The sequence below is a fragment of the Akebia trifoliata genome, chromosome 3 (genome assembly GCF_017979445.1).
Source record: "Akebia trifoliata isolate Shusen 1 chromosome 3, ASM1797944v1, whole genome shotgun sequence".
NCBI classification, from domain to species: Eukaryota; Viridiplantae; Streptophyta; class Magnoliopsida; order Ranunculales; family Lardizabalaceae; genus Akebia; species Akebia trifoliata.
In genome coordinates, this window is record NC_141377.1 from 50,705,513 (window position 1) to 50,730,584 (window position 25,072).

The window sequence follows — 25,072 nt, forward strand, 5'->3', positions numbered from 1 at the left end:
AAAAATAGTACACAGATGTTAAAAATACATCTCTTATGATGTTTTTATAGTAAAGAAGATTGAGAAAGATTACTTAATGGAGAAAATGGGAGGCCTCTAAAGCAGAATGTCCTCTTCTATGAAAATCAAGGGTAATTTAGGTATTTCACATACTAAATTTTGCGGGGATGAGGACTAGGTACCATTTAGAAAGGAAAATTTTACACAATATGAACTATTAAGACATCATCCAAAATTTAAGGATTATTTAGAAAGAAATCCTTCTAAAAAATCCTTTTGAGTACTTTGCCCTTTTTTTAAATGGGTGCAGATATCTAAAAAACCTGGGTGCAGTATTCTCAATGAAAGCTAAAACCTAAAAGATGTGTGTCCATTTAAAATTATTCAACTTTTCTAACCTCTAATCATGGTTGAGTTTCTCCATGAAACACTTGATTGAGAAAGAGAACACAAATTTCCTAGACACTATTACTGTCCTTTTGTGGATTAGTACAATTATATCTCGGGAAACATTTTTCTTGATAGTTGAGAATCCCAAGCATCCCAACCGTCTGTTTGATCGAGAGCCTCAGTCTCGTGTATTTTCAAATTTATTTAATTAAAATAGTTTATATATCTCAAGATTCAACGTCAACGTCAACGTCAACATCAACGTGTTGATGCTCCACATCAAAAGTTTTGGAATTCCACTAAAAAACTTAAGGGCGATTTAAATATACCCTTCCATATTTTGTTCAATATTAGAAATACTAATGATGTTTCCAAAGTAATGACATGCCTCTCTCGACCTAGGTTAGGTTAAAAAGATTAACCTAAAATGATCAAAATATCCTTCTCTAATACCTTTAGTCATAAACACTTGATTTTTTTTCCTTCTTCTAAGAAATCTCTCAACTTTAGCTGTTAATAAAAAAAACTCTTGATTTTCTTCGAAAATTTCATCATTTTCAAGTTTTTCAACCTCGTAAAAAATTATTAATTTTTAACCTATTCATCCACAATAACCTCATGTAAAGAGCCCTTGAATTTTTTTTTAATGCCCAAAATCAGTCATCATCTAGTAAATTCCCTAATCCTATCTCATTCATTCTTTAGGTTTAATTATAAATTGAATTTTTAGAATTAAGATATGAGGATACAAGATATTACCCAAGAAATTGAAGAAGACTGATTTTGCAATAAAAAAAATAAAATCTATCCTTACAATTCTCAAAAGTCCTATCTCGTTATTGAGATTTGTAGGGTGAAGAAGATAATATCTGAAGAGGTTGAAAATGAAGGATAGGCATTTAGGTCATTTATTTTATTCTGTTATAAAAGAAGACCTAGGTCAAGGGAGGTTGTCATGAAATTGAAACTTGAAAATGCAAGGGATATTTTTAATATTGATGAAGACGTAGAGGGGGCATGTCGAAATCATACTTAAGTATTTATGTGTCAAATTCCACTCAAACAAAAGAGTTAATGCTTTGTTGATTCTATTCCAAAGAGAGTTTTCCATGTGTTTAGGTTTGGAATCGTCCATTTGTCAACATTGTCACTAAACATCACTAGTAGCAGTGATATTAAAGTGACAAATGTTGCTTATCATATATCAAATTGGTCGTTCCTTAAATTAAGCTGCCTGCGGGGGTGGGTTTTTTTCAGCTCAGCTTTGAATTGGGTTTCTGCAGGACGAATTTGCGTGAAAGAAAGCTTAACGAACTTCTATCAGAGTTGGTGAGTTATTATTTATTGGCATTAATTTGCGTGTTTGAGGATCTTCATTAAATAAACGGCTAAGAAAAGAGGAAAAACTACTGAGTTCCTAGAGATGGTTTAAACTTTTCTAGGAATTAGTACTGATTTTTCTACATAATTGGAGAATCCTTTGTAAGGCAGGGATGTGGGTCAGGTAAGACCTCTACCGACTCCATACCAATTTGAAACACACACATATACCCGACTTTTTATCCAATTTTGTTGGATAATCATACCTGATTTCTTAATTGATTTTTACTCTTTCTCATCTGAATTTTTTTTTTTTTTTTCTTTTACTTTTATAAAAAAAAATTATCTAATAAAAATCCTAATTATTTGCATATATTTATATATAGAATATGAAATTATACTTTTTCCCCAGGGTAAACGGGTAATTGGGTAGGATATAATGAACAATCCTACCCAACTCTACAAATTTTTTAGATAAATGGGTATTGGATAATATTACCCAAATTCTTAATTGGATAGAAAAATCTTGATCATATCTCATTTATTCGGGTTGAATGAGTCGGGTAAATGGTTACTATATATCTGACGACTTTTCAACCCTAATCCTTAGAGTATTCTCCCATCTTAGCCGTTCAGTTTATTGTGAGTGTCAACTAGGGTGTGAAGCCAATGTTTTGGTTTTCGGATTCCCCATGAGCAATTTAGAGAGTTGGTATTGAATCCCCAACTATTACCTATTACACCAGTAAAGGTTGGGGGTTGCCAATAGAAGCTCTCTTATTTTTTAATTTTTTGTTAGATTTCTATTTTTTGGGTGTAGTATTTTATACGACCCTAATCGTGATTGTAAATAATTACTGAAATTGTTTGAACGGGTGTTATAATGTTTTGTAATGTTGAGATTATAATTTGATCAAACTTTTGTAATGTTTGAAGAGTGATTTAATCTTTAATCGTGGCGTGATAAACAATTTAAGAAATTGCGGTATAATAAGTAAAAGTTGGATTGTCAATAGCAACTCTCAAAATTTTTACTAATCCCTAGAAAATAAGAACTCCTCAATCGTGGGATGAGGTCAAAAAAGTCTTAGGGAGATTTGCCTGAGAGTACCTAGTTTAGTAAGGACTTGGGCGGGCCAATAAAAATGATTGGGTTCGGTCTTGGGTTTGGGTAGCAACAAAATGCATGACTCAAATCAGGTTGGTTCAGGCAATGCATGGCATCAAGTAACTTGATTTGCGCGAACCCGAACTTAATATGGTTATAATTGTAGGTCCCAACTAACTTAGTTGGTAAAGCCTTTGGATGATGATACCAAGGACCTGGTTCAAATCTCGTCAACATTGAGGTACTGAACTCATTAAAAATAGGCTTACCAATCCAATATATATAAAATAAAATATAGTTATAATTCAAAAATATTTCTTATATCTTTATTTCTTTCACATTCACGATTCATATTTAATATGTTTCCTTTTGTTTGTGATTTTATATTTTCATACAATGATTAGATTATACTTTAAATGTTTGTTTTGTTGGAAATTACAATTAATAGATGATTACTTTAATTAGTAAATCTTCATTTTCGTCTTCCTTAAATTTACATATAATTTTACATATGTAAACTTTGAAACACATTTTTAGGGTCAATAATTGTAAATTTTAAGTTCTTTTACATACCACTTATCTTTATATAAATTTGGAATGAATTAACCCGACCAACCTGACTTAGGTTGGGTTGGGTTGGGGTTGAGCAGAATATTTCGTCGGAAGTCGGGTTCGACACAGGCTTGGGCCCTACTCAACTCGCTCGAGGTGCAAGTTGCAACCCTAATATTATATAACCAAATTATATATTTGAAGTCGGGTGATTTTGAAGAAGCCTTCTAGGCTTGGTGAAAATTAGACCCCCGTGCTTTCAAACTAATGATGCAAATACTGCTCCTTAGTGTCAGTCGAGACTAATGTGAAATGATTTTTACATAAAACAAACGGTTAAGATAAGAGGAAAAATTAAAATTTCCTAGAGATTAGTACCATCCTTTAGGGATTAGTATTAGTTTTCTAGGGATACATTTTATCTTGGGATTCCCATGCCTCTCAACCATCTGTTTGATGGAGAGTGTCAATCGTGGGTTGAGGCTAGTGTTTTCCAATGTAAAATGACAGGAATGCTCTAACCTTAACCTTTAAAAAAAAATAAAAAATTATTATTTTCGTAAAAGGTCTAAAAATTTAGCCCATCTTCAACCTAAAGATCCTATCTCCTTCAACAATCAAAACTCATAGGGACTTCTGCCAAGAAGTTGGAGATGAACTTGAAGAGTTTCAATAGAATGAAAAATTAAATATTAAAGGGTGTTTTTATTCCTTGTTGGGGTTCGACATTTATACCTTTTAAACGGTCAAGGCTCAACACTCCGGCATTTTAAAAAGGTCAAGGATCAATCCTAAACGCTGTCAAGACCTTTTAAAACAGCAAAGCTTTGAGTCTCAATATTAAAATGTAGAGTCTCGGTGATTTTGATTTTTTAATTTGACACTGGATAGATCTTTTCAAAATATGAAAAAAGGCATATATTATAGTGATCAAATGGACACAAGGATCAAATATGAAATAGATTAAAAGTTACATCTCAATCTTCAAAAGAGTCTATGTGTTATTCATTACATTTCACACTGCACTGATGTGGAGGTGTGCACGGAACCATAGATGCTTCTCACTCGTATCTTCAAGAAAATCATATATGGCTCCGTGCACACTTTCACATCAGCACTGTGTGAAATGTAGTGAGTAACGCAATCACTCCAGCATTTTTCTCTTTGAAATTATGAGTTTATCATTCTCCACTCATCATTTATTGACATAAATCGTTGAAAGGGATCATTAAGTGGTGGGTTCAATTGAGAGATAGAAATAACTCAATGGTCCTTTTGAGAGAGAGAGGAAAGCTGATGGGTAGAAGTTCTATTGATCGTAAAGCTTAAAGCTTGAGGATCTCCCAGGAACCATAGAAAAAACAAAGAGATAAAAGGAGGAATGTTATGTATTGTTCGATCCTTAAGAAAGAGGGGAGAGAGGAAGTTGTAAAAAAATCTGTTTATGCATGATTAAAAACAATTGACAATAGGATTTTTTTGAGAGCTAATATTGCCACAATAACTTTTACTAATGCTACACCAATTCCGGTACAAATCGTTAAAGAGTTGAGGAGAGCTGGGCTGGTCATTAGTAAAAATTGGTGTGGCAATATCAACTCTCTCCCCCTCTTCTTCTGTTTTTTGTCCAAAAGGAATTTTACTTTGGTAAATGGCCTGTATTTGTGTACTTCTTTTATCGGAATCCACATTTTAATTAACAAATCCTTAATGAAAATTTTATGCCAAAAGTTCTATATGCATAATGGGAAAAGGTTATGTGGACTGAGGCAGAACTTGGCTCGAGTGAGTGAAAAGGTGACGTTGCATTTTATTAACTAAATGTCAACTCTAGTTAACAAAATAAAAATAGTGGGTTTTATATCCTTTTGTAACTATTTCCTGAAAAATAGGGAGAGGGTTTGAGAGATCTTTTTAAATAAATTAGAAAGAGATGCAGTTTGAGAGAAACTATAATAATCATGGATTTAGTGATTAACGTATTTATGTATGGGTCAAGATCCCTTTCACTCTTAAGAATGACTCATGATTCCAAACCTTTAAATGCAAAATCCAATGATTGAGATTTATCCACAGGATAAATACCTCTAATAGTTCCTATTTTGAAAAATTTTAGCCTTGTTTTTAAACAAAATCTTATTGTAGTGAGTAGGGTGCAAATTGGATTGAGTAAATCCGAGATCCGAAGCTTTTGGATTGGATTGGTTCGGACTAAACACACCCACGGTTCGGGTACGGATCGAAGAAATTTTTTTTTGATTAATTTGGTTCGGTTCTGGATTAGGATATAATAGAACCAAACCAATCCGAAAATCGAATCAATTATATATATATATATATATATATATATATATATATATATATATATATATATTTAATTATTTAAAAAATAAAAATTTCGGTTTTTTATTTCTTTCTTCTTCTTCCTTTTAATTTTTTTATTATCCCAAAGTCCATGTTTAAAAAAAGTCCTACTTGTTTTTAATGTTTGAAGATTGGAGGAGATAGAATGCTTGGATTGAAGAAGAAGGTATCTATCTTTAATAAGTATGAGAACCGAGAACCGATCCGAACCAAGATTGGATTGGATTGGTTCGGTTCTATAGGGTAATTGGATTGGTTCGGTTTCAAATTTGTAGAACCGATCATATTTGATTCGGTTCCAATTTTGCCAAAATCCGAATCAATCCGAACCATGTGCACCCCTAGTAGTGAGTACTGAACTATACTACGTTTAGAATCCTTTTATGTTTTAAATACCTACAAAGAGTCTGACTAGCCTTACTATTGATGATTTCACCCTTACTAAGGGTCCTTGGGCATACCTTCTGTGGCATCCAAAAGCATGATCCGATGCTTCAGGTTTATAGAGGACAAATTCCTAAAAAAGATCAAATAAAATTTATTTTTCACCATTGAATTTTCTTTTTAAATTTAAGGGTTCCGTGTCCATCCATTTTCATAACATTAGATAAGCCCAAAAATCATATGCAGGTTTTAAAAAAAAAATTTATATGAGTTTTTCCATGAAATCTAGAGGGATGTCATGTTGAATTAACAATCTGGTAATCCATTTTAGCCAAACAATCTTTATAAGGCTTAAATATTTAAATCTCATTAAGTTAGCAAGGAAAAGGTTTTTCCAACACCACATCTTTCTAGATTTCATGGAAAATCTCCCATCTAAAAAAAATCTAAGATCTTAAAAAAAAAAAACAATCTTTTAGCTTATCTAATGTGATGAAAATAGATGATTATGGAACCCCCAAATTTAATTTAAAATTAAATTGAAAAGGGAAAATTAACTCTCTTTTTTTATTTTTTTGGATTTTTTTTTTCAAAGTTTATAAAATTTCTTCCTCTACAACATGGAACATGAAACTTTCTTCACTTAGTAAAGAAAGTGTTTTTCAAAAATCAAATCAAACAATAGGCAATGGAAACAATTTAAAATTGTTATGATTTTAGTTAATATTATTAAAAAAGAAAAGAAGAAGATGATGATTTCTAATTTATTTGGGATGAACAAACAAGATTCGAAATAAAAACTTCCACATGTCAGAGTCCACTTGTCATTTTTTTATTCACTCAGGACATGTTAAGTTTGGTCCATATAACAACACTAGCGTTTACTCGTGCCTACAACACAAGCATCCTCTTTTTGGTTAAGGGGGTAAAAGCGAAAAAAAAAAAAGAGAGTTGAAGTAGATGGTGGCAATTGTAATACAACTTGCAAAAATGACATAAACTTAGTGGGTTTGAATCAAGTCTAATTAGATTTGGAGTATTATTAAAGATTACAAGTGTAAAAGATTAAAATAATAAAGTAGATTAAAGGGATAAAAGAGAAAATATAGTAAAATTTTAAGGGGTGAAGTGTAAAAAAATTTAGTAAGTTTTACAAAATTATAGTTTGATGAGAGGGCTAAAGGCATAAAAGTGAAAAACACAAAGTTGGAAGAGTTATTAAAGAATTTTAAAGTTAAAAAAGTAAAAGATAAAAAATAATAAAATATATTAAATGTGAAAATATATTTAAGTTAAAGAAGTGAAAATAAAGTTGAGTGGATAAAGAGAAAAAACAACACAAAGGTTTGTGTCTCACAATTGTACCAACTCAATTATATTTTATTTTTTATTTTTATATATATTTCATATATAAAATTAATAACAACAAAAACTTTTCAAAACCCAAACTGAGCCTTGTTTTGTTACGAAGAAATAGACAATAATTTCTACTTAAATAATGAAACCCATTAAATATCCCACCCAAAAACAGGTTTGATTGATGATTAAAATCTAAGAGATTATCAATGATGTATGATTTCGTTGGTAATTTCCAAATTTCCATTGTTGCACACAATTTACCGTTATATATAATATGTAGGGATACAAATATGTTTTGGACCAAGACAAATATTCTTTTTTTCAGATTTGTAAGGAAATTTCAACATGAAGATACTGGATCTTTTCTTCATCGCATCAATGGCAATTCTCAAAGTAATTTTGGCGACTTCTGTCGGGTCATTTCTCGCTCTAGATCGTGTAAATATATTAGGAGAGGAAGCAAGAAAGCATTTTAACAATGTAAGTACTTTAATTTTGAATTTTCCTTATTTTTAATGCCCAAGTTATAGAAATAAGCAAATTGGTGTTAAGAGTTTTTTACTATTCTTAAGATAACTAATCTAAGTGATTGAGCATCTGCGACTCATTGGCCATAATAATAATCCTAATCATAATCAATATTATTATTATTATTATTTTATTGTTATTGTTGCTTTAGACATTCAAATATGTCTTTGAAATTAACAATAAAAATGAATTTTTGTTTGTAAACAGGTTTCATTTTATGTATTTGCTCCAGCTCTTATAGCTACAAACCTGGCTAAAACAGTAACATTCGAAAGCATGGTCCAGTTGTGAGTTTCTTTTTAATCCTACCCGCAATGTAGAATATTGTCAATTATGTTGATTAATTTTCTCTCTTAAATTATAAATTAATTATGATCAATTCAATTAGGTGGTTCTTGCCATTGAATGTCCTTTTCACATTTATCATTGGTTCAGTGCTGGGATGGATAGTTATCCAAATTACAAGAGCTCCTTCACATCTTAGGGGCCTCATCTTGGGTTGCTGTGCTGGAGGTAATTAAATAACCCAAAAAATAAAAAAGAAGCTGTTTTGAATTATTAAACATCATATTTTGAGAAGGATACTTTTGTAATTTAACTTAATCTTTCGGATGAGTAACTAAAACATGCCATGAAATCATCTTATTTTTCAGGACAATACACATTCCACACTATGTACAAAGTAGTCAAAAAGAGTTTTTGGTAAATAAGTTGTTTTTTTTTAATTATCAAAAGGCTATCAGTTATAAGTATCTTAAATGCCCCTAATATTAATTTGGTAAAACACTGATTTTGCCCTGTTATCTTTTTTTTGTGCGTTGATAACGGGGTATCCCTGTAGACAGCAGACTGGGCTGTATCTAGGCTTTGCATAGTCCATAGACCATGGTCTTGTCCAAGGCATAGCTCCGGAGCGCGTGCAACGCCCTGCATATCACATGCACCAGATAAGTGAGGGTGCTCGGTGCGTGTGATGTGCGCCCACATATGATTAGGCTTATTTTGGGACCATACATGGTATCTTGAGGATTTTGATCTAACCCTCACCTCTATAACTAGGTGAAAAAAAGGGTAAATTTGATGCCAAGGTCTGTCAAATTTAGCTCTTTTCACGTAATGTATGCTTGCCATGATGATGGTGAAATGTTAGGAAAAATAATACTATCAAATATTGCCATTGGTGGATATGATTTAAAATTTAACTTATTCTAAATGAAGAAGTATAAGACGAACAAAAGATAAAAGGAAAGCAATCACATGAAGAACACATGATTTATGTGATTTGGCAAATTGCCTATGTCCACGAAGGAGAGGGAAAAAGACCATTTACTTCTAATTAGTCTCTTGAAGCCCAAGACCAACTTAAGAATACTAGACTTCTCACAATACAAAGTGGGGAGGTTTTGATTGTTCTTGGTTTGATATAAACAGGAAATTTGGGGTACATGCCTTTCATTATCATCCCAGCAGTTTGTAAAGGGAATAGCCATCTATTTGGAGCTCCAGATGTCTGCCATACGTACGCGATGGCCTATGCTTCACTCACTATGGCAGTATGTTCTTTAAATATTCTTCATTGGATACTACAAGTGGCTCACATGTGCATTATATGGAACATTCAATTGGTGGCCAAAGCCCAATATTCTTCTAACCTTCCAATATATCACTTCTCTGTCCCAACCACTTGGTCACCATTTTTTTAGCTGTAGCTTGTTTGGTTCGATGCTTAGGTAATAGGTAGTCCGTGTGCATGAATTATATGTACATTTAATATTTAGTAAATTTGGGTGCATTTCATTATGGAAGATAATTTACAAGTTTTAATTACTCAATCAGGTGGGAGTCATATATGTGTGGACTTATGTCTACAATATTGTGCGAGTTTATTCAAGTACGAGGACTAATGAAGTCAAAGTAAGTGTTTCGATTAATAGTTCAACTGAAGAAACCTCGAAACAATATCCTGAGAACTGTAGTATAGTACCACTTCCATTGAAAGATCAATCAATCTCTGAGGATAATGCAGATCAATTGGCAGTGCCATGCGACAGATCCAACAAAGAAGTCAAGGTTAATGTTCCCTTTTTTCTCCTAACTACGATTGTGTCTGTTTGTGTACTTGTGCTCACACATGGTTGCTTCATGTTGGTTAAAAATAAAATTATTTTAATTAAATGGACAAAAAAATTAATAATCATTCTCATATTACTAATCAGAGGAAGATTTCATGTGCCATAATGTGAAATCAGTTCAGAAAATATTGCATAGCCAACATTTTAAATTGTTTTTGGCAATTTTTGAAAAATTAATATTTTTTTGATAATGAACAATAAAATCAACATTGTTAGAGTCAAATGAGGATGAAAATCATTATATTATTTTTGTCTGATTCTTACGGCAGGTTACGATATTAGTTAAGTTTAAACAACAATTAAGGAAGCTTGCAGGAAAGATGAATCTGAAAATGGTGTTGGCACCTTCAACCATTGGAGCGGTATATATGCTCATTTCTCATATTATATCTTTGTTTTTCTTAGGCATTTCTCATGTCATCTTTATATAGTAGCTAGTTTTTGTATTGTTGAACAGAGCTTGAATCATGTATTCAAAGTTTGGGATAGTTACAAACCATATACACCTTTTGTGAAACACACATTTTCAAAAATATTGAGTCATGAATCATGATTAATATTTTTAGAAAAATGAGATCCTAATAGTTTGACTCTAGATTGGAGTTATTATCTTACTCCCAAGAAAAATGAGACCCTTAACTGCTGTCTATTTTCTTGTATAGATTGTTGGGCTCGTTGTTGGGATTGCTCCAAAAATCCGAATGTCAATGATTGGTGAAAGTGCACCTCTTCGCGTGATCCATGACTCTGCTTCATTGCTTGGGTATGATGTACATATGGACATATATGAACTTGCTCTCTCGATTATTAGGACTAAAAATTTATAGTTTTATTGTCTATATTGTTTAATAAAATAGGGTAAAAGGAGAATGATATATTTAGAATAACGTCAAATACACAATATCTTCAAATATTCGTAATTTTCTTCTGTTCTTTCTCTTGTTTGGAATGTTGATAAAACCTATTGATATTAGTTTTTAATCTTAAAACATTATTTCATGTAATTCTTTATCTTGTCTACAGTGAGGGAGCCATTCCAGTAATAACATTGATAATGGGAGGAAACCTTACAAAGGGTAAAGTTGATACATCACATACTAACATTGCTTTATCAAGTTGCTGATCAATACTTGGTGTTGACATTAATCAGGCTTAAAAGGGCCAGGAATTAGGATATCATTCATCATTGGGATCATAATAGCTCGATATATTCTTTTGCCATTGTTCGGCATTTTCATCGTTAAAGGGGCAATCCGTTTTGGCTTGATCCACTCAGACCCATTGTATCGTTTTGCTCTTCTACTTCACTTAGCAGTTCCACCTGCAATGGACATAGGTAAGTTAAAGTATCCTGGTAAAACATGCAAATCTAGTTAGACTTAATCCTCAATTAATTAATCCATTCATTCTATTTGTTTCTACACACAATTTTTCTTAAATTTTGTAGGTACAATTACCCAATTGTTTGGGGCAGGGCAGAGTGAGTGTTCTCTTATCATGCTATGGACTTATGCCTTAGCATCAGTTACACTTACTCTTTGGAGCATCTTGTTCATGTGGTTGGTGTCTTGATTGTACTTTCTTCATGTCAATTGGCCATATGACATGCCATCTATGGGCACCATGAACTTTCTTAATGTTTTGTATATGTGGATGATGATTTTAGTGACTAGAGGCAAGCAATCTTTAAGACATTATTAGTCATCACTCGTACAAGAGTATGTTGATGGTGTTTGACAACCAACCTACGGATACAAGAAAGGTGCAATGAGAATTCATAGATGAACTTGAGAATTTTGTAACGAAACAAACTTAACTATCTGAGAGAATTAAAACACATAGGCCCTACTTGGTATGCTGCGACAAATGCAAATAATTTTTTGTTGGCTTACGTTGAGCTTGAAAGATCGACATGTGTTAAGTCTTGTCGACAAGACACGAGCAAAATTGATTAAACCATGTTTGATGTGTCCTTTGAACATAATTTTTGCACCTAAAAACTCTGTGTGGACAAGACACGGGTGACATGACTCAAGCCATGTTAGATGCGTCTTTTTGACACATAATTTTTGTGGAGAAAGATAGAATCCAAATTTTCAGAACTTCGCTTCTCAAATAGTGTAGAAATACATTAGCCCAAGACTCGCAACCAAGAAGAAGAAGAAGAAGAAGAAGAAGAAGAATAATTAAAAATGATAAAAAGAGAATTACTAAGTTAATTCAAATAGAAATTTTATAAGTTGGAGATGGGACCTCCACTTATACAAGATATGCAATTTGGAATGTATATGGTATCTTACTCACTTTCTTTCTTCTCAAAGGGCTATTTCCAAGACTTGGTTGTGAATAAGACTTCCTACATGTATATATAGGTGATGGAGGAAGTTTCTTACATGTTAGAATGCTTGTTCAAGTAGTTTCAAGAAGGTTTCTAGAGTATTCAAGATGGAAAACGAAAATTCATTGGGACTTAAGGTTGGTTACATGCAAAATGGAGATAATTGATGGTAATTGGGTTCATCAATAAAGGTGGAGAATCTAGAAAAGTACATGGGAAAAAGTGATGAGATAAAGAAGAGAGAGAAAGTGACATGTGTCAACCACACATGTGAAGTGGAACCCATACAAAATTACATAAATACCCCCACTACAACCCTTAATAAAATAAGATTTATAAAAAATTAACTTTAAAATTTAATAGTTTTTTTATAAAACGTAAAACACAAACATGAAGATTGATAAATGAATAAAAATGGGGACGGTTCAGCAGCCCTAAGTTTGCCAAGTTTGGTGCCAAACATTTTTCAAAATATGGGTTAGAAGCTTTGGAATGAACTGATTTTTTGTGAGGATGATCTCTATGATGAGGAGATCATCATTACCAAAAATCAGCCTATTCCAAAACTTCTAACCCTATTAAAAATGATTTACAAAAATTGGACGGCCCACGATTTTTCAACTTGTAAACTAGGGTTATAAGTTTCAAAATGAGTTGATTTTTTTGTGAGGATGATCTCTTCACCATAGAGATCATCCTCACAAAAAATCAGCCTATTCCAAAACTTCTAACCCCATCAAAAGTGATTTACAAAAAATGTTTGCACAAAACTTGGCAAACTTTAGGGCTGCCGAACAGCTCCCAATAAAAATATACAAGTTTTATCTATAATTTTTGAATTAATATATTCATTATAATTATGGTCATTTGATTGAGTTATTTCTCTTTTGTATTGAGTTCTTTGGAATCATTTATTTGAGTTCAAACAAATGAAATAAATCAATAAAAAAAAATCTAAAAATAGAATAAGATTTCAATAGTAACCAACTTCCATTTTCATAATCCGTCGAAATAATGAGTTGTAGAACCTTTTGGACCCTATCATCAATATAGAGTGGAAGAGTTGAGTGGAGTTCTTCTCATCTTCCCCAGTGGTACGAACAAAAGTTTAGGATTTTAAATTTCAAATAATTAATTATAATGGTGGGTCCAAGTACTAATATGGATGGGACCCGGTGACCATTTTTTTTTTTTATAAGTGGGTGTATATGTCTCAACAAGTGGGTGCTACCATTCTCACCCATAACTAAAAGGTACATCCATTTAAATTTATTGAACTTTTCTTACCTTTAATCATGATTAAATTTGTCCATGAAACACATGGTTTGAGAACACAAATTTCCTAGAAACTGGTACTGTCCTTTTGGGTATTAGTACAAGTACGTCTCGGGAAACATTTTTCTTGGTAGTTAAGAATCCCTAGCATCCCAACCATCTATTTGATCGAGAGCCTCAACCTCGTATTTTTCAAATTTATTAATCAAAATAGTTTATATTATCTCAAGATTCAACGTCAACGTCAACGTGTTGATGCTCCACAGCAAAAGTTTTGGAAATTTAACATTTTAAGCACTAAACCATATGATGGTGATTTGTTTTTTTTCTTCTTCAATTTGTTTATTAACTCGTTTGAATAAGTGTCTAATTCCACTATAAAACTTAAGGGTGATTTAAACATACCCCTCCACATTTTGTTCAATGTTAGAGATACATGTTTTCAAAGTAATGACATGCCTCCCTTGGCCTAGGTTTTGTCGAAAAGACTAACATAAAATGATCAAAATATCCTTTTCTCCAACCTCTAGTCATAACCAATTGATTTTTTTTTTCTTTCAAGAAATCTCTCATGTTTAAAAATAATAATAATAAACCCTTGGTTTTCTCCCAAAATTTCATCATCTTCAACCTCTTTAACCTCATAAGAAATTATTAATATTTCACCTTTTCATCTGCATCTTCAATCCATTGTTTTTAATCCCGCCTTAACCTCTTGTAGAAAACCCTTAATTTTTTTTTTTTTGGATTAAAATCAGTCATCATCTAATACTTTTTCCTAGAATCCTATCTCGTTCTTAAGGTTTAATTGAAGATTCAAATAGGTAGAATTTTTAAGATGAAGATGAGAGTAGAGTACAAGATATTACCAAGAAATAAAAAATAACAGATTTTGCAAAAAAAAAATTCCATCCTTGTACTTCTCAAAAATCCTATCTCGTTATTGAGATTTGTAAGGTGGAGAAGATCATATCTGAAGAGGTTAAAAATTGAGGGTAAAAAAATTTACACCAAAATTGAAAATGATTGATTTTTGAGTTTTCTACTAGAAGTTGAAAATGAAGGCATTGAAGTCATTTATTATATTCTCTCGGAGAAGACCTAGGTCAAGGGAGATTTTTTAAAATTGACCTAAAAAAACGTAGAGGGCATATCGAAATCATCCTGAAGTAATTATGTATCAGATTCCACTCACACCAAGGAATTAATGCTATGCTTATTCTTGTTCTTGTAATGTAAACCATTGTACTCCAATGGTCCACGTGTCTAACTGTGGAATGATCCACGTATCAGTAAGTATCACTATTAGTAGTGTTCTTAAAGTGAAGTTTTGCTTATTATAAAGAACATGTATCAAATTCGTCGTTCCTCGCTGCTTCCACCTTCCCTTCCATTAGCTTTGAGTTTGAGTTCTTGCGTTTCCGCTTACGTGTCAATTTGCGTGAAAGAAGCTTAACGAACTTCTGGTAATTGGTGAGTTATTATTTATTGGCATTAATTTGCGTGTTTGGTTTTGAGTTCTTGCGTTTACGCTACGTGTCAATTTGCGTGTTAGAAGCTCAACGACCTTCTATTAATTGGTGAGTTATTATTTATTGGCATTAATTTGCATATTTACTTGTTTTTTCATTAAATTAACGGTTGAGATAAGAGAAAAAAAAAAAATATCGAATTCCTAGAGATTGGTTAAACTTTTCTAGGTATTAGTACTGATTTTTCTTGGGATATATACTTGGAGAATTCTTAATTAGTAGGGCTGGTATCAGGTCGGGTCTGGGTCGGTTAAGCCCTCAACACTGGCTCTATACCTGAATTGAAAAACACACTCGTACCCAATTTTTTATTCAAGATTTAAGTGAATAACCGATGTTTGGTCATCCAAATTTTTACCCTCTCTCACCTGATTTTTTTTTAAAAATACCTTTTTTAATAGAAAAAATTATATAATTAAAATCTTAATTATTTACATATATTTATGTAAATTGGTAATCGGGTAGGATTGATGAATGTTCATATTGATCCTACAAAACTTTTGCATAAATGGTATTGGGTAATATTAGGGGTGCACACTAGATTGGGTAAATTTGATAATCGAACCAATCCGAAGTCTTTTGGATTGAATTGGTTCGGATTAAACATAGTTTGGTTCGGGTACTGGTTGTAAAAAAAATCGATTGTATTGGTTCGATTCTAAATTAGGGGTATAATAGAACCGAACCAATCCGATAACCAAATTAATTTTTATATTTATTATAATATATATATATATATATATATATATAATAGAATCTTAAAAGATAAAAAGTAAAAACATTCAAACAATACTTAAAATCTCAAATCCCTTTCTTAATTTCTTTCATCTATTTTCTCTTTTTCTAGTTCTTTTTTAATTTGATCTTCAATCATCCCTTACAAGGTACGTGTTAAAATTGATTTTCTTACTTTATTTTCTAATTTTTTTATGATTTTTATTTTTAATAATACTTTATTTATGTTAAAATAATAAGTATGTTGATGTTTTGTTTATGTGTATTATGCGTTATGCATGATGTTTTATTTAATATTTGTTTTATTTAATTTTAAGTTTTAACTATTGTAAATAATAAGTATGAGAACCGAGAACCAATCCGAATCTAAGTTGATTTGAATTGGTTCGGTTCTATAGGATAATTGGATTGATTCGATTCCAAATTTTTAGAACCGATCATGTTGGATTCAATTATGATTTTACCACAAATGCGAACCAATCCAGATCATGTGCACCCTTAGGTAATATTATCCAAATTCCTAATTTGAAAGAAAAATCTTGATCATGTATGATTAATTCGAGTAAGATGAGTCAGGTAAATGGAGACCATTCGACTCATCTTAGCCGTTCGTTTTATGGTGAGTGTGAATTCGAGTATAAGGCTAATGTTTTGGTTTTGGGATTCCCCATGATCAATTTAGAGAGTTGCTAGTGCACCCCAACCATTACTTATTACACCTCAATTAAAAAAAAAAAAAAAAGTGAATGGTTGAGAATAAGTAAATGTTGGGATGTCAAATAGAAGTTTGCATTTTTTTTGTTGTTACTAGATTTCTATTTGTTAGGTTCAATATTTTATACGACCCTCAGCGTAATTGAAAATAATTATTGAAATTGTTTGAACGAGTGTTATAATGTTTTGTAATGTTGAGGTTATAATTTGATTCAAACCTTTGTAATATTTGAAAAGTGTGGTTTAATCTTTAATTGGGGTGTGAAAAATAATTTAAGAAATTACGATATAATAAATAAAAGTTCGGGTGCCAATAGTAACTCCCAAAATTTATATCTAAATTTTTACTAATCCCTAGGAAACAAGAGCTCCTCAACCAGGGATGAGGCGGGCAAAGTCCATGTGAGATTTGCATAAGAGTAACTAGTTTAGTAAGGGCTGTGATATTAATATTACGTAGGGCTGCAACTTGGGTGGGCCAAAAAAAATGATTGGGATTGGGTAACAAAAAAATGTTGGCTTAGATTGGGGTGGATTCGGGCAATGGCATTAGATAGCTTGATTTGCCCGAACTCAAACATAATATGATTCAAATTCAAAAAAGTATCGGACTTAGATCGGGGTGGATTTGGGCGATGGCATCATGTAACTTGATTTACCCAAACTCAAACATATTATGATTATAATTCAAAAAGCCATTCTTTTATGTTCATTTCTTTAGCACTCACAATTTATATTTGAGAATTTTAACAAATAAATCCAATCACTTTGCTATTGCGTAAGCTAAGAGTTTTGACCACCAACGCCAAAGCTTGAGGATCTCCTAGGAGGAACCATAGAAGAAACAAAGAGATAAAAGGAGGAATATTATGTATTGTTCGATCCTTCAGAAAGAGGGGAGAGAGGAAGTTGTAAAAAAATCTGTTTATGCATGATTAAAAACAATTGACTATAGGATTTTTTTGAGAGCTAATATTGCCACAATAACTTTTACTAATGCTACACCAATTCCTGTACAAATCGTTAAAGAGTTGAGGAGGGTTGGGCTGGTCATTAGTAAAAATTGATGTGGCAATATCAACTCTCTCCCCCTTCTTCTTTTGTTTTTTTTTCCAAAAGGAATTTTACTTTGGTAAATGGCCTGTATTTGTGTACTTCTTTTATAGGAATCCACATTTTAATTAACAAATCCCTAATGAAAATTTTATGCCAAAAGTTCTATATGCATAATGGGAAAAGGTTATGTGGATTGAGGCAGAACTTGGATCGAATGAGTGAAAAAGTGACACGTTGTATTTTATTAACTAAATGTCAACCCTAGTTAACAAAATAAAAATAGTGGGTTTTATATCCTTTTGTAACTATTTCCTGAAAAATAGGGAGAGGGTTTGAGAGATCTTTTTAAATAAATTAGAAAGAGATGCAGTTTGAGAGAAACTATAATAATCATGGATTTAGTGATTAACGTATTTATGTATGGGTCAAGATCCCTTTCACTCTTAAGAATGACTCATGATTCCAAACCTTTAAATGCAAAATCCAATGATTGAGATTTATCCACAGGATAAATACCTCCAATAGTTCCTATTTTGAAAAAATTTTAGCCTTGTTTTTAAACAAAATCTTATTGTAGTGAGTAGGGGTGCACATTGGATTGAGTAAATCCGAGATCCGAACCAATCCGAAGCTTTTGGATTGGATTGGTTCGGACTAAACACACCCACGGTTCGGGTACGGATCGAAGAATTTTTTTTTTGATTAATTTGGTTCGGTTCTGGATTAGGATATAATAGAACCAAACCAATCCGAAAACCGAACCAATTATATATATATATATATTTAATTATTTAAAAAATAAAAATTTCGATTTTTTATTTCTTTCTTCTTCTTCCTTTTAATTTTTTTATTATCCCAAAGTCCATGTTTAAAAAAAGTCCTACTTGTTTTTAATGTTTGAAGATTGGAGGAGATAGAATGCTTGGATTGAGGAAGAAGGTATCTATCTTCAATAAGTATGAGAACCGAGAACCGATCCGAACCAAGATTGGATTGGATTGGTTCGGTTCTATAGGAATTGGATTGGTTCGGTTTCAAATTTGTAGAACCGATCATATTTGATTCGGTTCCAATTTTACCAAAATCCGAATCAATCCGAACCATGTGCACCCCTAGTAGTGAGTACTGAACTATACTACGTTTAGAATCCTTTTATGTTTTAAATACCTACAAAGAGTCTGACTAGCCTTACTAAGATATTGATGATTTCACCCTTACTAAGGGTCCTTGGGCATACCTTCTGTGGCATCCAAAAGCATGATCCGATGCTTCAGGTTTATAGAGGACAAATTCCTAAAAAAGATCAAATAAAATTTATTTTTCACCATTGAATTTTCTTTTTAAATTTAAGGGTTCCGTGTCCATCCATTTTCATAACATTAGATAAGCCCAAAAATCATATGCAGGTTTTAAAAAAAAAATTTATATGAGTTTTTCCATGAAATCTAGAGGGATGTCATGTTGAATTAACAATCTGGTAATCCATTTTAGCCAAACAATCTTTATAAGGCTTAAATATTTAAATCTCATTAAGTTAGCAAGGAAAAGGTTTTTCCAACATCACATCTTTCTAGATTTCATGGAAAATCTCCCATCTAAAAAAAATCTAAGATCTTAAAAAAAAAAAACAATCTTTTAGCTTATCTAATGTGATGAAAATAGATGATTATGGAACCCCCAAATTATTTAAAATTAAATTGAAAAGGGAAAATTAACTCTCTTTTTTTATTTTTTTGGATTTTTTTTTTCAAAGTTTATAAAATTTCTTCCTCTACAACATGGAACATGAAACTTTCTTCACTTAGTAAAGAAAGTGTTTTTCAAAAATCAAATCAAACAATAGGCAATGGAAACAATTTAAAATTGTTTGTTATGATTTTAGTTAATATTATTAAAAAAGAAAAGAAGAAGATGATGATTTCTAATTTATTTGGGATGAACAAACAAGATTCGAAATAAAAACTTCCACATGTCAGAGTCCACTTGTCATTTTTTTATTCACTCAGGACATGTTAAGTTTGGTCCATATAACAACACTAGCGTTTACTCGTGCCTACAACACAAGCATCCTCTTTTTGGTTAAGGGGGTAAAAGCGAAAAAAAAAAAAAAAGAGAGTTGAAGTAGATGGTGGCAATTGTAATACAACTTGCAAAAATGACATAAACTTAGTGGGTTTGAATCAAGTCTAATTAGATTTGGGGTATTATTAAAGATTTTTAAGATTACAAGTGTAAAAGATTAAAATAATAAAGTAGATTAAAGGGATAAAAGAGAAAATATAGTAAAATTTTAAGGGGTGAAGTGTAAAAAAATAAAGTAAGTTTTACAAAATTATAGTTTGATGAGAGGACTAAGGGCATAAAAGTGAAAAACACAAAGTTGGAAGAGTTATTAAAGAATTTTGAAGTTAAAAAAGTAAAAGATAAAAAATAATAAAATATATTAAATGTGAAAATATATTTAAGTTAAAGAAGTGAAAATAAAGTTGAGTGGATAAAGAGAAAAAACAACACAAAGGTTTGTGTTTCACAATTGTACCAACTCAATTGTATTTTATTTTTATATATATTTCATATATAAAATTAATAACAACAAAAACTTTTCAAAACCCAAACTGAGCCTTGTTTTGTTACGAAGAAATAGACAATAATTTCTACTTAAATAATGAAACCCATTAAATATCCCACCCAAAAACAGGTTTGATTGATGATTAAAATCTAAGAGATTATCAATGATGTATGATTTCGTTGGTAATTTCCAAATTTCCATTGTTGCACACAATTTACCGTTATATATAATATGTAGGGATACAAAAATGTTTTGGACCAAGACAAATATTCTTTTTTTCAGATTTGTGAGGAAATTTCAACATGAAGATACTGGATCTTTTCTTCATCGCATCAATGGCAATTCTCAAAGTAATTTTGGCGACTTCTGTCGGGTCATTTCTCGCTCTAGATCGTGTAAATATATTAGGAGAGGAAGCAAGAAAGCATTTTAACAATGTAAGTAGTTTAATTTTGAATTTTCCTTATTTTTAATGCCCAAGTTATAGAAATAAGCAAATTGGTGTTAAGAGTTTTTAACTATTCTTAAGATAACTAATCTAAGTGATTGAGCATCTGCGACTCATTGGCCATAATAATAATCCTAATCATAATCAATATTATTATTATTATTGTTATTGTTGCTTTAGACATTCAAATATGTCTTTGAAATTAACAATAAAAATGAATTTTTGTTTGTAAACAGGTTTCATTTTATGTATTTGCTCCAGCTCTTATAGCTACAAACCTGGCTAAAACAGTAACATTCGAAAGCATGGTCCAGTTGTGAGTTTCTTTTTAATCCTACCCGCAATGTAGAATATTGTCAATTATGTTGATTAATTTTCTCTCTTAAATTATAAATTAATTATGATCAATTCAATTAGGTGGTTCTTGCCATTGAATGTCCTTTTCACATTTATCATTGGTTCAGTGCTGGGATGGATAGTTATCCAAATTACAAGAGCTCCTTCACATCTTAGGGGCCTCATCTTGGGTTGCTGTGCTGGAGGTAATTAAATAACCCAAAAAATAAAAAGAAGCTGTTTTGAATTATTAAACATCATATTTTGAGAAGGATACTTTTGTAATTTAACTTAATCTTTCAGATGAGTAACTAAAACATGCCATGAAATCATCTTATTTTTCAGGACAATACACATTCCACACTATGTACAAAGTAGTCAAAAAGAGTTTTTGGTAAATAAGTTGTTTTTTTTTTAAATTATTAAAAGGCTATCAGTTATAAGTATCTTAAATGCCCCTAATATTAATTTGGTAAAACACTGATTTTGCCCTGTTATCTTTTTTTTGTGCGTTGATAACGGGGTATCCCTGTAGACAGCAGACTGGGCTGTATCTAGGCTTTGCATAGTCCATAGACCATGGTCTTGTCCAAGGCTTAGTCCGGAGCACGTGCAACGCCCTGCATATCACATGCACCAGATAAGTGAGGGTGCTCGGTGCGTGTGATGTGCGCCCACATATGATTAGGCTTATTTTGGGACCATACATGGTATCTTGAGGATTTTGATCTAACCCTCACCTCTATAACTAGGTGAAAAAAAGGGTAAATTTGATGCCAAGGTCTGTCAAATTTAGCTCTTTTCACGTAATTTTAAAAGAGTCGCATTGAATTTACCCCTTTTTCACGTAATGTATGCTTGCCATGATGATGGTGAAATGTTAGGAAAAATAATACTATCAAATATTGCCATTGGTGGATATGATTTAAAATTTAACTTATTCTAAATGAAGAAGTATAAGAAGAACAAAAGATAAAAGGAAAGCAATCACATGAAGAACACATGATTTATGTGATTTGGCAAATTGCCTATGTCCACGAAGGAGAGGGAAAAAGACCATTTACTTCTAATTAGTCTCTTGAAGCCCAAGACCAACTTAAGAATACTAGACTTCTCACAATACAAAGTGGGGAGGTTTTGATTGTTCTTGGTTTGATATAAACAGGAAATTTGGGGTACATGCCTTTCATTATCATCCCAGCAGTTTGTAAAGGGAATAGCCATCTATTTGGAGCTCCAGATGTCTGCCATACGTACGCGATGGCCTATGCTTCACTCACTATGGCAGTATGTTCTTTAAATATTCTTCATTGGATACTACAAGTGGCTCACATGTGCATTATATGGAACATTCAATTGGTGGCCAAAGTCCAATAATCTTCTAACCTTCCAATATATCACTTCTCTGTCCCAACCACTTGGTCACCATTTTTTTAGCTGTAGCTTGTTTGGTTCGATGCTTAGGTAATAGGTAGTCCGTGTGCATGAATTATATGTACATTTAATATTTAGTAAATTTGAGTGCATTTCATTATGGAAGATAATTTACAAGTTTTAATTACTCAATCAGGTGGGAGTCATATATGTGTGGACTTATGTCTACAATATTGTGCGAGTTTATTCAAGTACGAGGACTAATGAAGTCAAAGTAAGTGTTTCGATTAATAGTTCAACTGAAGAAACCTCGAAACAATATCCTGAGAACTGTAGTATAGTACCACTTCCATTGAAAGATCAATCAATCTCCGAGGATAATGCAGATCAATTGGCAGTGCCATGCGACAGATCCAACAAAGAAGTCAAGGTTAATGTTCCCTTTTTTCTCCTAACTACGATTGTGTCTGTTTGTGTACTTGTGCTCACACATGGTTGCTTCATGTTGGTTAAAAATAAAATTATTTTAATTAAATGGACAAAAAAATTAATAATCATTCTCATATTACTAATCAGAGGAAGATTTCATGTGCCATAATGTGAAATCAGTTCAGAAAATATTGCATAGCCAACATTTTAAATTGTTTTTGGCAATTTTTGAAAAATTAATATTTTTTTGATAATGAACAATAAAATCAACATTGTTAGAGTCAAATGAGGATGAAAATCATTATATTATTTTTGTCTGATTCTTACGGCAGGTTACGATATTAGTTAAGTTTAAACAACAATTAAGGAAGCTTGCAGGAAAGATGAATCTGAAAATGGTGTTGGCACCTTCAACCATTGGAGCGGTATATATGCTCATTTCTCATATTATATCTTTGTTTTTCTTAGGCATTTCTCATGTCATCTTTATATAGTAGCTAGTTTTTGTATTGTTGAACAGAGCTTGAATCATGCATTCAAAGTTTGGGATAGTTACAAACCATATACACCTTTTATGAAACACACATTTTCAAAAATATTGAGTCATGAATCATGATTAATATTTTTAGAAAAATGAGATCCTAATAGTTTGACTCTAGATTGGAGTTATTATCTTACTCCCAAGAAAAATGAGACCCTTAACTGCTGTCTATTTTCTTGTATAGATTGTTGGGCTCGTTGTTGGGATTGCTCCAAAAATCCGAATGTCAATGATTGGTGAAAGTGCACCTCTTCGCGTGATCCATGACTCTGCTTCATTGCTTGGGTATGATGTACATATGGACATATATGAACTTGCTCTCTCGATTATTAGGACTAAAAATTTATAGTTTTATTGTCTATATTGTTTAATAAAATAGGGTAAAAGGAGAATGATATATTTAGAATAACGTCAAATACACAATATCTTCAAATATTCGTAATTTTCTTCTGTTCTTTCTCTTGTTTGGAATGTTGATAAAACCTATTGATATTAGTTTTTAATCTTAAAACATTATTTCATGTAATTCTTTATCTTGTCTACAGTGAGGGAGCCATTCCAGTAATAACATTGATAATGGGAGGAAACCTTACAAAGGGTAAAGTTGATACATCACATACTAACATTGCTTTATCAAGTTGCTGATCAATACTTGGTGTTGACATTAATCAGGCTTAAAAGGGCCAGGAATTAGGATATCATTCATCATTGGGATCATAATAGCTCGATATATTCTTTTGCCATTGTTCGGCATTTTCATCGTTAAAGGGGCAATCCGTTTTGGCTTGATCCACTCAGACCCATTGTATCGTTTTGCTCTTCTACTTCACTTTGCAGTTCCACCTGCAATGGACATAGGTAAGTTAAAGTATCCCGGTAAAACATGCAAATCTAGTTAGACTTAATCCTCAATTAATTAATCCATTCATTCTATTTGTTTCTACACACAATTTTTCTTAAATTTTGTAGGTACAATTACCCAATTGTTTGGGGCAGGGCAGAGTGAGTGTTCTCTTATCATGCTATGGACTTATGCCTTAGCATCAGTTACACTTACTCTTTGGAGCATCTTGTTCATGTGGTTGGTGTCTTGATTGTACTTTCTTCATGTCAATTGGCCATATGACATGCCATCTATGGGCACCATGAACTTTCTTAATGTTTTGTATATGTGGATGATGATTTTAGTGACTAGAGGCAAGCAATCTTTAAGACATTATTAGTCATCACTCGTACAAGAGTATGTTGATGGTGTTTGACAACCAACCTACGGATACAAGAAAGGTGCAATGAGAATTCATAGATGAACTTGAGAATTTTGTAACGAAACAAACTTAACTATCTGAGAGAATTAAAACACATAGGCCCTACTTGGTATGCTGCGAGAAATGCAAATAATTTTTTGTTGGCTTACGTTGAGCTTGAAAGATCGACATGTGTTAAGTCTTGTCCACAAGACACGAGCAAAATTGATTAAACCATGTTAGATGTGTCCTTTGAACATAATTTTTGTACCTAAAAACTCTGTGTGGACAAGACACGGGTGACATGACTCAAGCCATGTTAGACGCGTCTTTTTGACACATAA

The 25,072-nt window shown here is 32.0% G+C and overlaps 2 protein-coding genes across 2 annotated transcripts; both read left to right on the forward strand.

Annotated features, from left to right (window-relative positions):
• Positions 1 to 1,658: 1,658 nt before the first annotated feature.
• Positions 1,659 to 11,934, forward strand: LOC147407753 (protein PIN-LIKES 3-like). The gene is made up of 11 exons (XM_086436494.1): positions 1,659 to 1,719; positions 7,803 to 7,957; positions 8,213 to 8,292; positions 8,394 to 8,518; positions 9,437 to 9,558; positions 9,842 to 10,075; positions 10,407 to 10,499; positions 10,800 to 10,900; positions 11,161 to 11,213; positions 11,288 to 11,473; positions 11,585 to 11,934. Exons 2-11 carry the CDS (start codon positions 7,823 to 7,825, stop codon positions 11,707 to 11,709), a joined length of 1,254 nt encoding a protein of 417 aa, XP_086292620.1. The 5' UTR covers positions 1,659 to 1,719; positions 7,803 to 7,822; the 3' UTR covers positions 11,710 to 11,934.
• Positions 11,935 to 15,097: 3,163 nt separating this feature from the next.
• LOC147407754 (protein PIN-LIKES 3-like) lies at positions 15,098 to 24,803 on the forward strand. The gene is made up of 11 exons (XM_086436493.1): positions 15,098 to 15,223; positions 20,639 to 20,793; positions 21,041 to 21,120; positions 21,222 to 21,346; positions 22,306 to 22,427; positions 22,711 to 22,944; positions 23,276 to 23,368; positions 23,669 to 23,769; positions 24,030 to 24,082; positions 24,157 to 24,342; positions 24,454 to 24,803. Exons 2-11 carry the CDS (start codon positions 20,659 to 20,661, stop codon positions 24,576 to 24,578), a joined length of 1,254 nt encoding a protein of 417 aa, XP_086292619.1. The 5' UTR covers positions 15,098 to 15,223; positions 20,639 to 20,658; the 3' UTR covers positions 24,579 to 24,803.
• Positions 24,804 to 25,072: the final 269 nt, after the last annotated feature.

Coding starts and splice junctions, on each gene's coding strand:
- LOC147407754 (XM_086436493.1), top strand. CDS start 20,659: ATGAAGATACTGGATCTTTTCTTCATCGCATCAATGGCAATTCTCAAA. Junction 20,794..21,040: donor CAAGAAAGCATTTTAACAAT/GTAAGTAGTTTA, acceptor GTTTGTAAACAG/GTTTCATTTTATGTATTTGC. Junction 21,347..22,305: donor CTTGGGTTGCTGTGCTGGAG/GTAATTAAATAA, acceptor TGATATAAACAG/GAAATTTGGGGTACATGCCT.
- LOC147407753 (XM_086436494.1), top strand. CDS start 7,823: ATGAAGATACTGGATCTTTTCTTCATCGCATCAATGGCAATTCTCAAA. Junction 9,559..9,841: donor ATGCTTCACTCACTATGGCA/GTATGTTCTTTA, acceptor TTACTCAATCAG/GTGGGAGTCATATATGTGTG. Junction 10,500..10,799: donor CACCTTCAACCATTGGAGCG/GTATATATGCTC, acceptor TTTCTTGTATAG/ATTGTTGGGCTCGTTGTTGG.